The sequence below is a fragment of the Ixodes scapularis genome, unplaced genomic scaffold (genome assembly GCF_016920785.2).
Source record: "Ixodes scapularis isolate PalLabHiFi unplaced genomic scaffold, ASM1692078v2 PGA_scaffold11__112_contigs__length_91849675, whole genome shotgun sequence".
Classification (NCBI taxonomy): domain Eukaryota; kingdom Metazoa; phylum Arthropoda; class Arachnida; order Ixodida; family Ixodidae; genus Ixodes; species Ixodes scapularis.
The window spans coordinates 81,236,589-81,250,536 of record NW_024609837.1 but is presented as its reverse complement, the minus strand read 5'-3'; the positions used below and the strand labels follow the sequence as shown (position 1 = coordinate 81,250,536).

General features: G+C 46.9%; 2 protein-coding genes across 2 annotated transcripts; one reads left to right on the top strand and one right to left on the bottom strand.

The window, feature by feature from the left end:
• The first annotated feature begins 4,047 nt into the window (after window positions 1-4,047).
• LOC115333123 (putative nuclease HARBI1) lies at window positions 4,048-6,639 on the top strand. The gene is made up of 3 exons (XM_042289116.1): window positions 4,048-4,245; window positions 4,854-5,068; window positions 5,755-6,639. The coding sequence occupies exons 1-3, from the start codon at window positions 4,105-4,107 to the stop codon at window positions 6,086-6,088; spliced, it is 690 nt and encodes a 229-aa protein (XP_042145050.1). The 5' UTR covers window positions 4,048-4,104; the 3' UTR covers window positions 6,089-6,639.
• Window positions 6,640-7,167: 528 nt separating this feature from the next.
• LOC115333115 lies at window positions 7,168-12,108 on the bottom strand. The gene is made up of 3 exons (XM_042289115.1): window positions 11,735-12,108; window positions 11,035-11,226; window positions 7,168-7,589 (listed from the first exon to the last, which is right to left on the bottom strand). The coding sequence occupies exons 1-3, from the start codon at window positions 12,012-12,014 to the stop codon at window positions 7,168-7,170; spliced, it is 894 nt and encodes a 297-aa protein (XP_042145049.1). The 5' UTR covers window positions 12,015-12,108.
• Window positions 12,109-13,948: the final 1,840 nt, after the last annotated feature.

Below are 13,948 nucleotides of genomic sequence, written 5' to 3'. Positions count from 1 at the left end.
CGCCTGCACAAACCGCATTAATATAGCTTTCACGACCTTTCTAAACATATATGTAAAGCTTAAAACTAAATCGCCCTGTACAACAGTGAAAAGGCGAAACCAACACGCTGGAGCCATATGGCTCCACCATGCTGGTATCGCCTTTTTGCTGGTATAGGATGTCCCATATTACGTTATGCATGTATGGTTCCGTCCGCCTACATGGTTCCGCCTATATCCACTACGCTGGTATAGGATGTCCCATAATACGACACGCTTGTATGGTTCCGCCCACCTGTATCGTTCCGCCTTATTCCACTATACTGGAGCCGCCTTTTTCGCTTGTATAGGATGTCCCATATTACGGTTACGCTTGTATGAGCCTTTTCCGTCCTCTTTCCATCATCGAGATTTTCCAACAGGGTTGTCACCCGCCATCAGCGAATTTGTGCAATATTTGCTCTTTTCTGGACAGTTCTTGGGAATTTTTGTCTACAAATGATTTTTTTAGCCTTAATGGGAGGAGATTTTACCGTGAATATGCAAAGCAATACCAGCCTATCTTCGCAATTGAAAAATACCCTCGCATCCTATGGCTTTCAAGACGTAATGATGTCATCCACAAGAAGCACTGAAAGTTCATCAAGTGTCATCGACCTCTTTGATACAAATATTAGCACCAAAATTAATGCCGCGGGCACCATTTGCTCTTACATAAGTAACCATATTTCGACTTTTACTTCTTTTCACTGTACAGATCTCAAAACTAAGGTCAAAATACAGCCTTTTTCTTGCCAGTACAATGAGATTAAAACATATTGGATTTTAGAAATCAAATTTCATCTTTAGATTGAAGGCCGATACTGTCAAAGAGAAGTATCAACGATGCGTATAAAAAACTTTCTTGAGAAATTAAAAGCTGTCTATAACAGACGTTCTCCATATAGGGCAATCACATCATTAAAAAATATCGTAAGTCTTGGATTACGCCTGTTCGTATTAAAATGATAGGGCAGAAACTGGGTTGTGCAGCGTATATGTCACTACGAAAGACCTATATAAATTAGTTAGCTTCACGAAATATCGCAATACCTTAACAGCAGGTCTAAGGAGTGCAAAGCGTGAATATTATAAAAAAAGGAACTGTTCAGTGACGCTTCGAGGAAACGTCCAGATATCGTTTGGAAATCAATAGATGAAATTTTGCACTCCAGTAGATCACCGGTTCATAGGTGAACTTAGCATATATGGCAATTGGCGTCCGAGGTAGCGTTGGCTGAATGTTTTAATTCCCATTTTGTAAATATAGCGTCAAACTCATACTGCGAGGCAGCCGTGTAGGCATTTCACGAAGAATCAGTATATCTTTATTTTGATCCTACTACTTATATTGTCAGTGTTTAAAACTTTTATTGGCTTAAGAATAGTAAAACATGGAATATTGACCACCTCCAAATTAAACCCGTGAAATCTATTTTTAACAAAGTTGCGCCGTATCTTGTGCACATCTTTAATTTACGCGTGTCGCGCGGAGATTTTCCTAGAGAAATGAAACGTGTAAAAGGGTCAGTGCTGTACAAGTGTGGTGAAAAGAATTATTTGTCTGATTATAGACCTATATTGGTCCAGCCATTTTCTTTTTAAGGGGCTCGAAAATATTTTTTGTGTCGTTTAGATGTTTTTTGTTGTTCTTTTTTTTTTTGTCAGGCACTCAGTATTTTTTGAGTCTCAGTTAGTATTTAGAAAGGGAAATTTGACGTAATTTGCACTCCTCTTACAAAAGGTAATTGTTGTACATAGCATTGAAAACAAACGTTTCACATTAGGCACACCTATAGATTTTAGCAAAGCTTTTGAGTTTATTAATCACGAAATAATTGTTCGCAAATTTTACCACTACGACATTCGTGGTTCCTCACTTTCACTTTTGTGTTGATATCTAGAAGATCGTATACAGTGTGATCATTGATGGATATTTATCATCTTTTATGCCTATCAGATATTGTGTTTCACAATGTAGCATATTGGGGCCATTACTCTTTAATATTTATATAAATGATATTAGGAATACTGGCGAGGACACTCATTTCATAATGTATCCAGACGACGCCAGTCTGCTTCTCTCTGGCGCGGATGCGGACAACTTAATAAATACCCAAAGGGAATGTCATGCTCTCAAAATTTACAATGTGGTCAAAGTCGAATGGGCTTAATAATAATGAAACGAAAACCAGAAAAATAATATCAACATCAATCAATAAACATGTAGCTCTTAAAAAAGCTCCCCAGTTCAATTCTAAGCCAGTTGAACTAATGAAAAATCATAAAAGATTGGATGTTATCCTTTCAGAAGACTTGTCCAGAGATGCACACATAAATTATACGCGGAGCGGAAGTTGTCTGCGTTTTGGGCTGGTGACGTCAGAATGACGCCGAGCTCTTATTGGCCAATTGAAAGGAATTGCGGACAGACTGCTAAGTATCTAGGATTAAGCTCTACCCACTATTTTTTTTCCTTCAGCCTATAACGCTCGGCGTCGTTCTGACGTCACCACAGCTACTGCGCTATAAGGAAACGTCTTGTTCTCCGCATTACCTGTACATTATGCAAAATCGTCGGTATTCTTGGTCGATCTCGCTTTTATTCTCCCGGAAAACATAAAATTACAAATCCATCGTGGATTATTTAAATATCTAATAAAGTGTTGTCATCTTATTTGGGGGCGACGACAAAATCACATCTAAATAAACTACAATTGCTTCAAAAGAGTGTGTTACGCTTTATCGAAAACGTTAATCTTTTATTCCACATCGAATTATTATGTCTAAACTACAAGAATTATCAATGTATATCAATTTTATGAATACCTTCTGACTATGTCATTTTGTTTTTCATCACCAGAAGTGATTGGTTTTTTGAGGCATACATCAAATTTAACCAGAAATATAAGCACCATTTGCACCCACTGCTCCGAAGATTGGAGGGTGTCCCATAATCGTACAAATTACGGCTCGCAGACTCTTCATAATAACCTATCCCACATTACTCAATGAATATTACGTAGATAATCCTGCCATGTATAGTCTAGATCGTAAATCACTGTACCTACGTTTTGTATAACATGTATTATCTTATGTTAACCATTTAGCTGACCTATTTTTTACATATCTGTTTCTCTGATTTGTTTCCCTGCATCTCCATCACTATCTGCCAAGCACACGGGGCCCGGACCTAGTCAAGGCAACGAAAATTGGCTTTTTTCTTCTGTGGCTCCGATATCTGTACTTGCATATGCAAATAAATGATTTGAATTTGAATTGTGAGGACAGTCGAGTTGCGGAACGTTTTTGTATCAACTACCTGTGTACGTAAAGGGAGAGTGAGAGAAGAGACGCGCGGAAGGATAAAGAACTCGAAATGGGTAGGAGCACGTGTGCATGGCGAAACAAGAGTAAGAACATGCAAAGCCCTCACTTACCCCCGAATTCATAGATGTGACTTGCTCTGAAGTCGAGCTTCAACTTGCTCAAGTCCGTCTTGCGACGAGCAAGCGCGCTTCATAAACGCACCTTAACTTGAACCGATCTTGAACGGAGCTTGAAGCGAACTTGAAGTGCCCAAATTTCAAGACTGGGTTGGACCTATCTTGAACGCGACTTCGTAGTCGTTTCAACATGGCGGCTTGGCGAAGCGACGTCGCCGAGAGGATCTCCGCCTTCGAATTCGCAACTCGCGCGTGCGATGTCGTCTTCGGGGACGCGTTCCCTTTGCCACGAGTCCCGCGACCATCAATTCGGGATAGGGAGAACCCAATGGAGCGCTACAACGACGGGCAGTTCCTGGCGCGGTACCGCTTTACGAAGGGAACCGTGCGAGAGCTGCTCGGGATGCTGCCGCTACAAACGAGCACCGACTGCAGAGGCCTTCCGCTGACCCCCATGCTGCAACTGCTGGTCACGCTGCGGTTTTATGGTGCCGGGACCTTCCAGGTTGTGACTGGGGACCTCGTGAACGTGTCCCAACCGACAGTGTGCCGCGCGGTCGGAGTGGTTACGCAGCTGATCGCGAGGCACTTGTTCCGGGACCTCGTTCACTTTCCCAGCGCCGCCCAATTCAACACGGTGATGCTCGATTTCTTCGCACTTGCGAAATTCCCCGGCGTCACCGGGTGCATCGACTGCACCCACGTGCGAATCAAGAGCCCCGGCGGCGACGACGCGGAGGTGTTCCGCAACCGCAAGGGAGTGTTCTCAATCAACGTCCAGGTAACGAGTGCAGAGTTCGCGGTTTACCGAATTTAGAGTTTAAAGAGCAACGCTAGCGCGATCGCGAGATGTTATTCATTGGAGTATGCGCTCATGTTCGACTGCATGAAATTTGGAAATTCTGCCCCAAGCATTGTAGTCAAAGCCCTCTCGTCTTTGCTTCGCTATATGCAGTGGTTGAGCTGCTGCGCCAAACTGAGCCAGAATGAATAACCTGCTACATGTTGCTCTAAAGCGTCTGGCACATGACATGGTTGGCGATGCCACTGAAAATTAATAAAGTACAGATTTTTTTCCCCTTGATGCTATGTGCAAAAGTAGGGCTGCACGAATTTTATGTGCAAAAAGTAGGGCTGCACGAATATTCTAATTTTCTAATAGTAGTTCAAATAATACGTTATTTGATATTCGCTTCCAAATGAACTGCAATATTCATACTTTTCGAAGCTTACAATGTTCATATTGACATTGTCAGAACACATCACTTGAGCAGTTTTTGTAATGAAAATATTTGTCGAGTATTACGACAGCTTCATTCGATGGGACCATTGCCACTAATTTTTCTTACTCATGTCTCCATGTTTCATTTCAACGCAATCTACTTGCAGGCTGTCACCGGCCCCCAGCTGCAATTTTACGATGTGGTTGTGAGCTGGCCCGGGTCGGTGCACGACAGCCGGATTTTCGATAACTCCCGTGTCCGGGTGCTGTACGAGGAACGCCGGGTGCCAGGGGTGCTGCTTGGGGACATGGGCTACGCCTGCTTCTTCTTCCTGATGACCCCCCTGGCAGATCCCGGTCCAGCTAACACACCACGAGGCAGGCAAGTAAATCCTACAAGTGCCTGAGCAAATGTAGGGCTATGTGTGGAGACAAGGAAAATACATAATGACAAATACACAGCGCAAAAGGACAAAAAGGGAAGAGACACAGCGGATAGAACAGCGCTCTGTTCTATCCGGTGTGTCTCTTCCCTTTTTGTCCTTTTGCGCTGTGTATTTGTCATTATGTATAACCAGAATCAACTAGCCCAACTTTCTACTTTATTAAAGACAAGGAAAACATTATATACAAACGTGGAACGTAAGACTACTGAACTTGTGCACTAGTTGCGATGGTTAAATAATGTATGAACAAAATAAGTAAGATACTGGGTGTGACAACGTTAGCCCCGAAAATATCTGCCCTTATTGAGGATTATAGTCACTGACACAATGAGAACTGCAGGGAGTCTTTCTGCCCTGCCTCCAGAGCACGCTCAATGCCTTCTCGCATGCTTTGGCTGCACATGCATGCACGAAGTGCACAAGATGACAATGTGTTACCAAATGTATGATGCTGATGCTGGAGGCGGGACAAGTGAAGCTTCTCCTGCTTGTCATTGTCTGCGGCTAGTGCGTTGTGCTGGAGCATTTTGAAATCGAGCTACTCGGGAGAAAGATATGAAAGGGATCTACAGGCAATATTATAGTTTAATTAGCCACTCATGATATTCCCTCACATGATCAGGTACCAGAAGGCCCACATCAAGACGAGAAACTCTGTCGAAAGGGCCTTTGGCATCTGGAAGCGGCGCTTCCCCTGCCTCGACATGAGGCTGCAGCACAAGCCACGTCGGGCGGTGCAGATCATCACAGCCTGCGCTGCACTCCACAACCTGGCCTGCCTGAGAAAGGACCCACAGCCTCCACCTCCCCCAGCTCCGCCAGTTGTGCCTAGGGCACGGAGACCCAGGAGGAGGGCCACACGGCCAGTCCACCTGCCACCCGCCGTGGACACCGTGGAGGACTCCCTCACGGGCATACAGAAACGGGAGCAAATCATCGAAAGAAGCTTCAAGTAGAAACTTCTTTCGAAGTGGAAGCTCCCTTCTGCAATGACTGATCGAGCTTTGCCTTAAAGGGGCGGTGGAACAATATTCAGTTATAATGTTTTTCACTTTACACAAGCTTACTGGCACTAGAGGAACCCTAGTATACTTAAATGCAATGCCGCTGACCAAGAAACATTTTTTGTTGCAGTGTAATTTCAGATAAAAGCAACCATTTTCTTTCAATCACTCCTACACAAACGCTCAGGGGTCGCATTGTCGGTGTAGTCCCCCCTCAGAGCGACAATATTTGAATGCGGCTCACAGATTGGACCTTATAGTATTGCGTGAGCACTCGATTTGGGCATGTGATAACAGCTTGGCAATCATTCAGGTAGTGGCTCGTGTCCAAGTGCTGCAACGATGACAACAGCCAAACCAACAATGTCTGCGATTCGGCGCGTGTCCTGTACTATGATTAACATTGGTGCCATATAATCGTCTCCAAATCACTTGGCCACTTTTTCTGGCTGCAAGTTAAAGGGGGAAACTCTGCCATTTATTCCATTTTTTTCTTCGGCGTTTTTTATTGCGCGGGTTTAAAGACACAAGCGTGTTTCATAGCTCATAAACTTTGGGGATTTGTTTTACGCAGTATCTGCACGAAGTACGAAAAATTGTTCCATCGCCCCTTTAAAGCTTTTGTCGTGAAAGTGGCTTTTTTTTCATTGTACTGGAGTAAATAGCACAGCGTCCAATGAAACTGTCCTATAAGCATCGTCTGGAGGTATGTTCATATGTTAATAAGTTTTTTTTTTGTGTGTGTATTTCGCAAATGCCTTTACTGTTTTTTCTATTCCTGTTTATTCACCAATAAAAATGTGAAAATATTGCCAAACCCTTTGCTGTAGTGACTGTGCAGTGGCTTTTTACTAGTCCAAATGATAATAGATGAAGGGCAGGAGCCATTATGTAATTATGCATTTTCTCAAAGCATGCCTAATGTGAAACAAGCTGAAATCGCACCCTATCCTTTTCTGGATATAGCCCCAGCTTTCAACTTCTGTGAAATAAATTAGATCCCTTCAACAGTCGAGGCATTGGCACTTTTTTTATTTTTCGCCTCCCTGCTGAAGCTCTCTGAGCTTCCACTCCGCAATTTTCAAGTTCGTCTGCTCCACCTGGAGCCGCACGCGGTGCTCTGCCACCTTCATCTGGTGCTCTGCCACCTTCATCTGCTGCTCCTCTTCAAGGAGCTTGATTCGAATGGCAGACTCTGCCCTCAGCAGAGAACTTCGTACGTCGTTTTCTGCTGCGAGAGCCTGCTCTAAGAGCATCATTCTCCCTCTGGCCGGCCTGCCTTCATCCTGAGTCGCCGCAACCCTGTCGCTGCTGCAGCTTGAAGCAGCTGCAGGAGCAGGTACGGTCTGCTCGGTGGGGGGACCCGGGTCTGCTCCTGTAGCTGCTGTGACACTGGCGCTTGCCTCTGGCTCGGCGACGTCCATAGAAGGGCTGCCAGGTAGGTAGTTGTCCCCTGTCACAAGATGGGTAAACCGATATCTGGATTACAAGCCGTTAGCACGAGGTACAATGTTTATAAATTGCACGGCATGAAATGCACTGCAGGTCACATTGCCCCTGGTTGTACCGTTACGACTGCTGCACTCGGGCGACGTCTAGATCTCCTCGGGCCTCTCGAAGGTTGTCAGAGAAGCTAGCTGTAGTCGCATTTCGCATTCCCGGAGACTTATCTTTTTTGCTTTGCAGAGTTCGAAAACGAAATCCCCTCTAAGTGAGATAGCGGCCCCAGAATCCAAAAGTGCAGCAAAAGGAAAACCGAGCAAAGTGATCGTCATGCACGGTTCAATGATGATAGGCTCGGGCTGGATTCGACATTCCGATGGAATCTGTGCTGCGGCCTCACTGCCGCAGCACCGGGACTGTAACGGCTTTCAGCCAGTGGCTGTTTGGTTTCAACGTTAGCGGCCGTGGTAGTTTCCCTGGATGTTCTGGTTCCAGCCCTTTGCTGCCGTCAGCTGTATTCAAATTAAACTGCGACAACTGGAACTGCAGGTCACGGTGCCCCTAGTTGTACCGTTACGACTGCTGCACTCGGGCGACGTCTAGATTTTCTCAAGCCTCTCGAAGGTCAGAGAAGCTAGCTGTAGTCGAATTTCGCATTCCCGGAGACTTATCTTTCTTGCTTTGCAGAGTTCGAAAACGAAATCCCCTCTAGGTGAGATAGCGGCCCCAGAATCCAAAAGTGCAGCAAAAGGAAAACTGAGCAAAGTGATCGTCATGCACGGTTCAATGATGATAGGCTCGGGCTGGATTTGACATTCCGATGGAATCTGTGCTGCGGCCTCACTGCCGCAGCATCGGGACTGTAACGGCTTTCAGCCAGTGGCTGTCTGGTTTCAGCGTTGGCGGCCGTGGTAGTTTCCCTGGTTGTTCTGGTTCCAGCCCCTTTCCCGCCGTCTCGTGCCACCTCTTGTTTGTAGTGTCCAGAAGTCTTGGACACTAGTTTCGTTGGTGGTCGGGCTGCTCGCACCTGTAGCAGCAGTCCGACAACAGTTGCCTGCTTAGGTCACCCACACCGAGGTGCCCGCCTCCAGTGATCTGGTAAAGAACCACTATGGGAAGGCCTCTACCAGGCTTGCGATTAGCTGTTGTGGGGAGGGCTTGTTCCGTTGCGGCGGGGGTCAATGCTGCTTTGCTGCGGGATTTCGACCGCAGCGTGCCAGTTTTCCCCAGCACTTGCAGGAGCACACTGATACAAATGGTTCGCTTGGGTAGTGATCTCCGTTGGGCCCCAACTTGCGATAGGGCACGGCCAACGACCTCCCACCTGTCGTGGCGACCCCCGCCCGAGATCCTCACAGGCACTGCTGTGACCTCCAGGGACCTCTCGATGAGAGTTAGTCGAACGCCATACATGTCACGCCAACTCTCCCGGTTGATGTGGTGGGGAAGAGAGGTCTCATTCGAACAGTCCACTTCCGTGGAGGCCTCGGGGCATGCTGGTTTGAGTGCGTACTTGGCTGGTGGCGGCAGCACGTAGTTCCGCTCAGCATGAAGAGCTTCCTCGATGAGGCAGGCGTGGTATCTTGGGTGGCACAGTCTTCTGACCCGAGCTACTCTGTCCGACTCCGGTGTACTCGGGTCCGCCCTCTTGAAGAGCTCTTGCATGACCTGAACGTACCGGTCCTGACTTTCGTCCAAGTGCTGCGGCCTTGCCTCGAGCTCTCGGAGAATCTGCGTTGCGTAGTCCACAGGCAGGAACTCTTCTCGAAGCCTTGTCTGGCTCGTGAACGGGGCCTGCAACCCCAACCAGCTTCTAGCACTGGCTTGCAACACCAGCGGGACAATGCGGTCCATGATGAAGGCTTACGAGGCACCGTAGGCAAGGTGGTACGTCTGCAACTCCCCCAGGAAGTCTGCCACGGACTTAACGTCGTCGTACCCCACGTAGACTGGTACAGTCAAGTGTGGTCGGGGCTCTTGCGGCGGGGTCTCCTGCTGGCCAGGCGTGAGGGCCATGCGCTGCATCACGAAGTTGCATATCACCGCGACCTTTTGAGCAGGTTCATTTGTGCCGCTGCGGCCACTGCAGCTTCCTGCTCCCGTGTGAGCATGGCTGCAAGCACAGAAAAAGAAACGCCGCCCAGAAACCAACACAAGCGTGCGAAACTATTGCCGCAGTCACAAAACGAACGGTCAAAAACAAACCAATACAACAAACGCGGACGTGACCGAAGCACGGGACGGTAGGAAACACGGGGAGTGGAAAAAGGCTTACCAAAAGAAGAAACCAAGCCTCGTGAAATTTCTGCGAGTGAGTAGCATACCACGCTTGGGCGCCATTGTGGCCGGTTAATTTGTGCAACATTACCACAAAGCTATTGGGCAGGAGATCGAACTATAGGGGGCGCTCTGACCCGTTTGTTTTCCCCACGCTTGGTGTTTACTCAACACAAGGCCTGTGCACACGCCGACAGGCCTTATGGGCATGGCCATGTCATCTTCTACAATAGAGCGCGGGGCGCAGTTTAATGTAAAAAATACTAACAATCGACGAAGCGACGTTAAGTGCCGGATCTATCCTCGGAGAATGCGAGCTTGACCCACTTCGGCTTTTGTGCTGAGCTGGGATCGTGCATGCTGCATTGTTCATGCAGGCCGTAGTGGAAACAAAACAGCCCCTCCTCCCCCTTGCCGGAGAACACGAACTCCAGCCGAACGCTGACGCCGCGTTCGGTTATGTCGGCCGAACGCTGCGTCATTGTATTTGTTGTCCCCATCCGTGTAGTTGCTAGGTTAACCGCTTGGGGCGTCACGGTCTGTCCTCCTCCCCAATAGAATGGATTCTGTGTTACCAATCCCTTGTGAGGTGCACACTGTGACGGGGGGGAACCAAGGATGATAAGAACGACATACATGAAAACTGTGAGTTGGACTGAGCAAAAAATGAGAAAGAAGACGCAGTGAACGTGGTGAAGGTGTGAGTAACTAGAAGACGAAGGCAGCAAGGCCAAAGCAAGAGATGGATATAATGAAAAAGGAAGACGTGATGAGAGGAAGATGACACAGGCTTGTGATACGTGAAAAAAGGGCGGGCACGACACGGAACCCGGCTCGACAGCAGTGGTCCTGGCAGCCAAGGAAGAGCCCGGACAGACAAATCCAGGCCCGTGGGGCTGTTAACCAAGCTTGCTGGGAAACATCCGCTTGTGCCAAGCGAGCCTGCCAACTCCATGCCAATGCCGACGTGCAACACCGTGCCGTAAGCGGATTTGCCGAACTGAACTTTGCTTATATATCTACACCGCTTTATTTCTTACTTTTTTTTCTTACGACTGTAAATATCTTCCGTCTTATCTTCACCGTTCTGGAATTCTGAGTCCCTTTATTTATATTTTTCCATCCCACGCAACCTACAAGTGGCCTAAAGTGCAGATCGATGTGTCTCAACACTGTACCTGCATACTCGTACACTGGGTCGCAGTCGACCATGCCCTCCAGCAGCCGCACCACTGGCTCGTTCTGGACAGGGGGCAGATAGGCGGCTCCGTCGGAGTCGTTATCGTTGTCAAGGCGGGTGGCCATGTGCCCCGCTACTGCCCCCACAAGCACAGAAATTGCGCTCATGGGTGTGGGGGGCGGCCCCCCTCCTAAGGAACAATCGTGTATGTCAAGTCACTTGATTAAAGCAGTCGAGATATAGGCACATACTGAATATTCTAAAGAAACACTCCTGTACATAGACGAGGCTGGGACGTTTTAGCACGATATTTTTGTGACACGGGGAAAAAAATAGAAAGGTAGGTTGATCAATAAGGCAATAACGCCGTAAGAGTAAACTGCAACAATGCCATATTATGCCATTTCGCATGCAGAACAACTATTTCCCCTACGGAAGATATGTCGACATCTGCTGTGTGCCTCAGTACAACATAGCTAAAGTGGATCTAAACGGGAGCGGGATAATCCACGGCACTCGGAACATCGCGCATATCACGATCTTTCTATATACTGAACTGAAGAAAATGCGGAATGACACACGCTGACAAAAAAAAAAAAGCGCGAAAAGGTTTCCCAATATGATCTTTCGCCAATCGCAAATGCTAGGTTAGATCGATCACTCCGAGTAACATGGACGAGCAGGGACAGAACACTCACCTGTCTTGTGGGTCTTGCGCTTCTCGTCCGAGCGCTCGTTCTTCCACTTTTGTTTGAGGTTCCCCCAACACTTCTTGAGCTGATTAGAGTCCCGTGGACTAACGCCCGGTAAGCAGTTATACTCATTGCAGAGTTTCTCCCAGGTCTCGTTTTTGAGGTTCGAAGATACGGAGTCTGTCTTTTTGCATTCAATGATCGTTTTATGCTTGCCGACAAGCCCCGATAGAATAGATATTTCATCAGCGGTGAAGCGCGGCGATTGTTTTTTTTTAGTGGCCATTCCACTGCTGCTCAAGGGTTGGGGGAATCTCAAAAGTTTTACCGTTTAACAGAAGAAAACTTGCACAGAAGGGAAGGCTGGAGCGTCCGGACGAGCGAAGAACAGCGAAGAGCGTGCTTGGCGGCTATTTGGTATGTTGCTAGACGAAATCATCATTATGTCCAGAAAACGCGTACAATCGCTAAAATAATTAAACTTCCCATTACCATCTCTCGCGATTTATGTTTCGTAAACATATGCTATAAAGAAAATTTAGAGAAGTACCTTATTTTAAAGTCTGAAAGAACTTTTACGAGAAAAACTGCAGCCTACTCTCGCTCCCAGGCGAGGAGGGCCGCGACCGCTCGCGACTTAAACGGGACTTGACGAAGGAAGTTCGCGGGAACGTCTATGAAACGTAAAACGCAGCTTGGGCGTTTTCAAGTCGAACTTGGTGTTAAGGCGGACTTGAGCAAGTCGAAGTTTGGCTTCAGTTCAAGTCACATCTATGAATTCGGGGGTCAGAAACAAGTTTACAAAACACGGTGTTGCTAACCGTTAAAAAAATAACGTTTTTCTTTACTAATTTTCACTCCATCCCCGTCTACAGTTTTGGGGGATGTTTAAAAATGAGCCAAGGACAGCATTTTTTTAACGCATACTATTCGTGACTCCAGCAACCTAGCGGGGCAAAGATGACGGCCTAAAACAGGTCTTGCCGTTCGATGTGCCAGCTCAACGCACAGCGTTCGGGTTCCAGCAGGCAAGCATAGACTCAAACTGGTCTGCCCAACACCACCTAGACAGAAGGCCTCCGCCATCATCATCAAAGCCGCATCGATCGAGGCGTTAGATCGGACACGAGTGCTGTGTCAGTGCTCGTCTGAAGCTCGTGTCCAATGAGCGCGTCGAAGATGAGGCTCGAGCCCAGTAGCCGAGTTAGCGTGATCCGACTCTGATGACGTTGCATAAAGGGAGAGGAGACAACGCGGAGGCCTTCTGTCTAGGTGGTCTTGGTTTGCCACAATTTTTATTCACTACTTGTCAAACCTGCGGTGATCTGTTAGCGTGAACAAGCTTCCAGGGGCTCGACATTCGTCCGGGAAGCGACGGAAGGACTGAGATACTGATGATCGTTGATCAACGCAGAAAGTCTGGTTCACGCGGTGGTGTGGGCTGGGTTCAGAGCGACCTAGGCAACACCCTTCTACGACACTCGCAACAGAGCAGTGTCGTTGCCCTGACTGAAAAAAAAAGTAACAAAATATGTCACTCGCTACTCGCAAATAAAAAGAACGCGTTGCCGTCACCGTTATCGATGAAAAGTAACGCGCGTTACTTTTGCGTTACTTTTTTCACTATGAATCAACACGTTTTACTCTTTCGACGGTGCAGGTTTGCATAAGAGCTATGTTTCACTAAACTTTATGTTCAGGCAGAAACTAAACATAATTACTTTATATTTTCGGCGGTTTTACTTAAATACTCGCAAATTAGCAAAGAAAAAACAAAAAGAAACTCAAATATTCACATATCTTGGCGTCTAAAAACACAAAAAATTAGTGTACTTTTTTGAAGTCTTGGGAAGAACCAGAAACATTACCAGTTGATTGAAATAAGTAATGTAAGTACGTTACCCGTTACTGTTTTGGAAAAAAAGTAACGCAGTACCGGTAACGCCGTTACTTGTAACACGTTACTGCCAAAACTGCAACAGAGTTGCCAGGACAAATGTTTCCCATCGTGTCAACTACCGACAACATGTAATCACGGAAGCCACAAGGGACTATGAGAGATTGCCAAAGGACCTGTTCTGTTCAGTTGAGTGTTTTCCGGCTAGGTGCCTTCCGTTTTGTCGAAGTTGCGAATAAATTCTTTTTAGTGAGGGTTTGTTTCTTCGTGTGTGATTTTTACGTTTCCTACTCTTGTTTCAAAGAGCACGTATGTTACTGCTT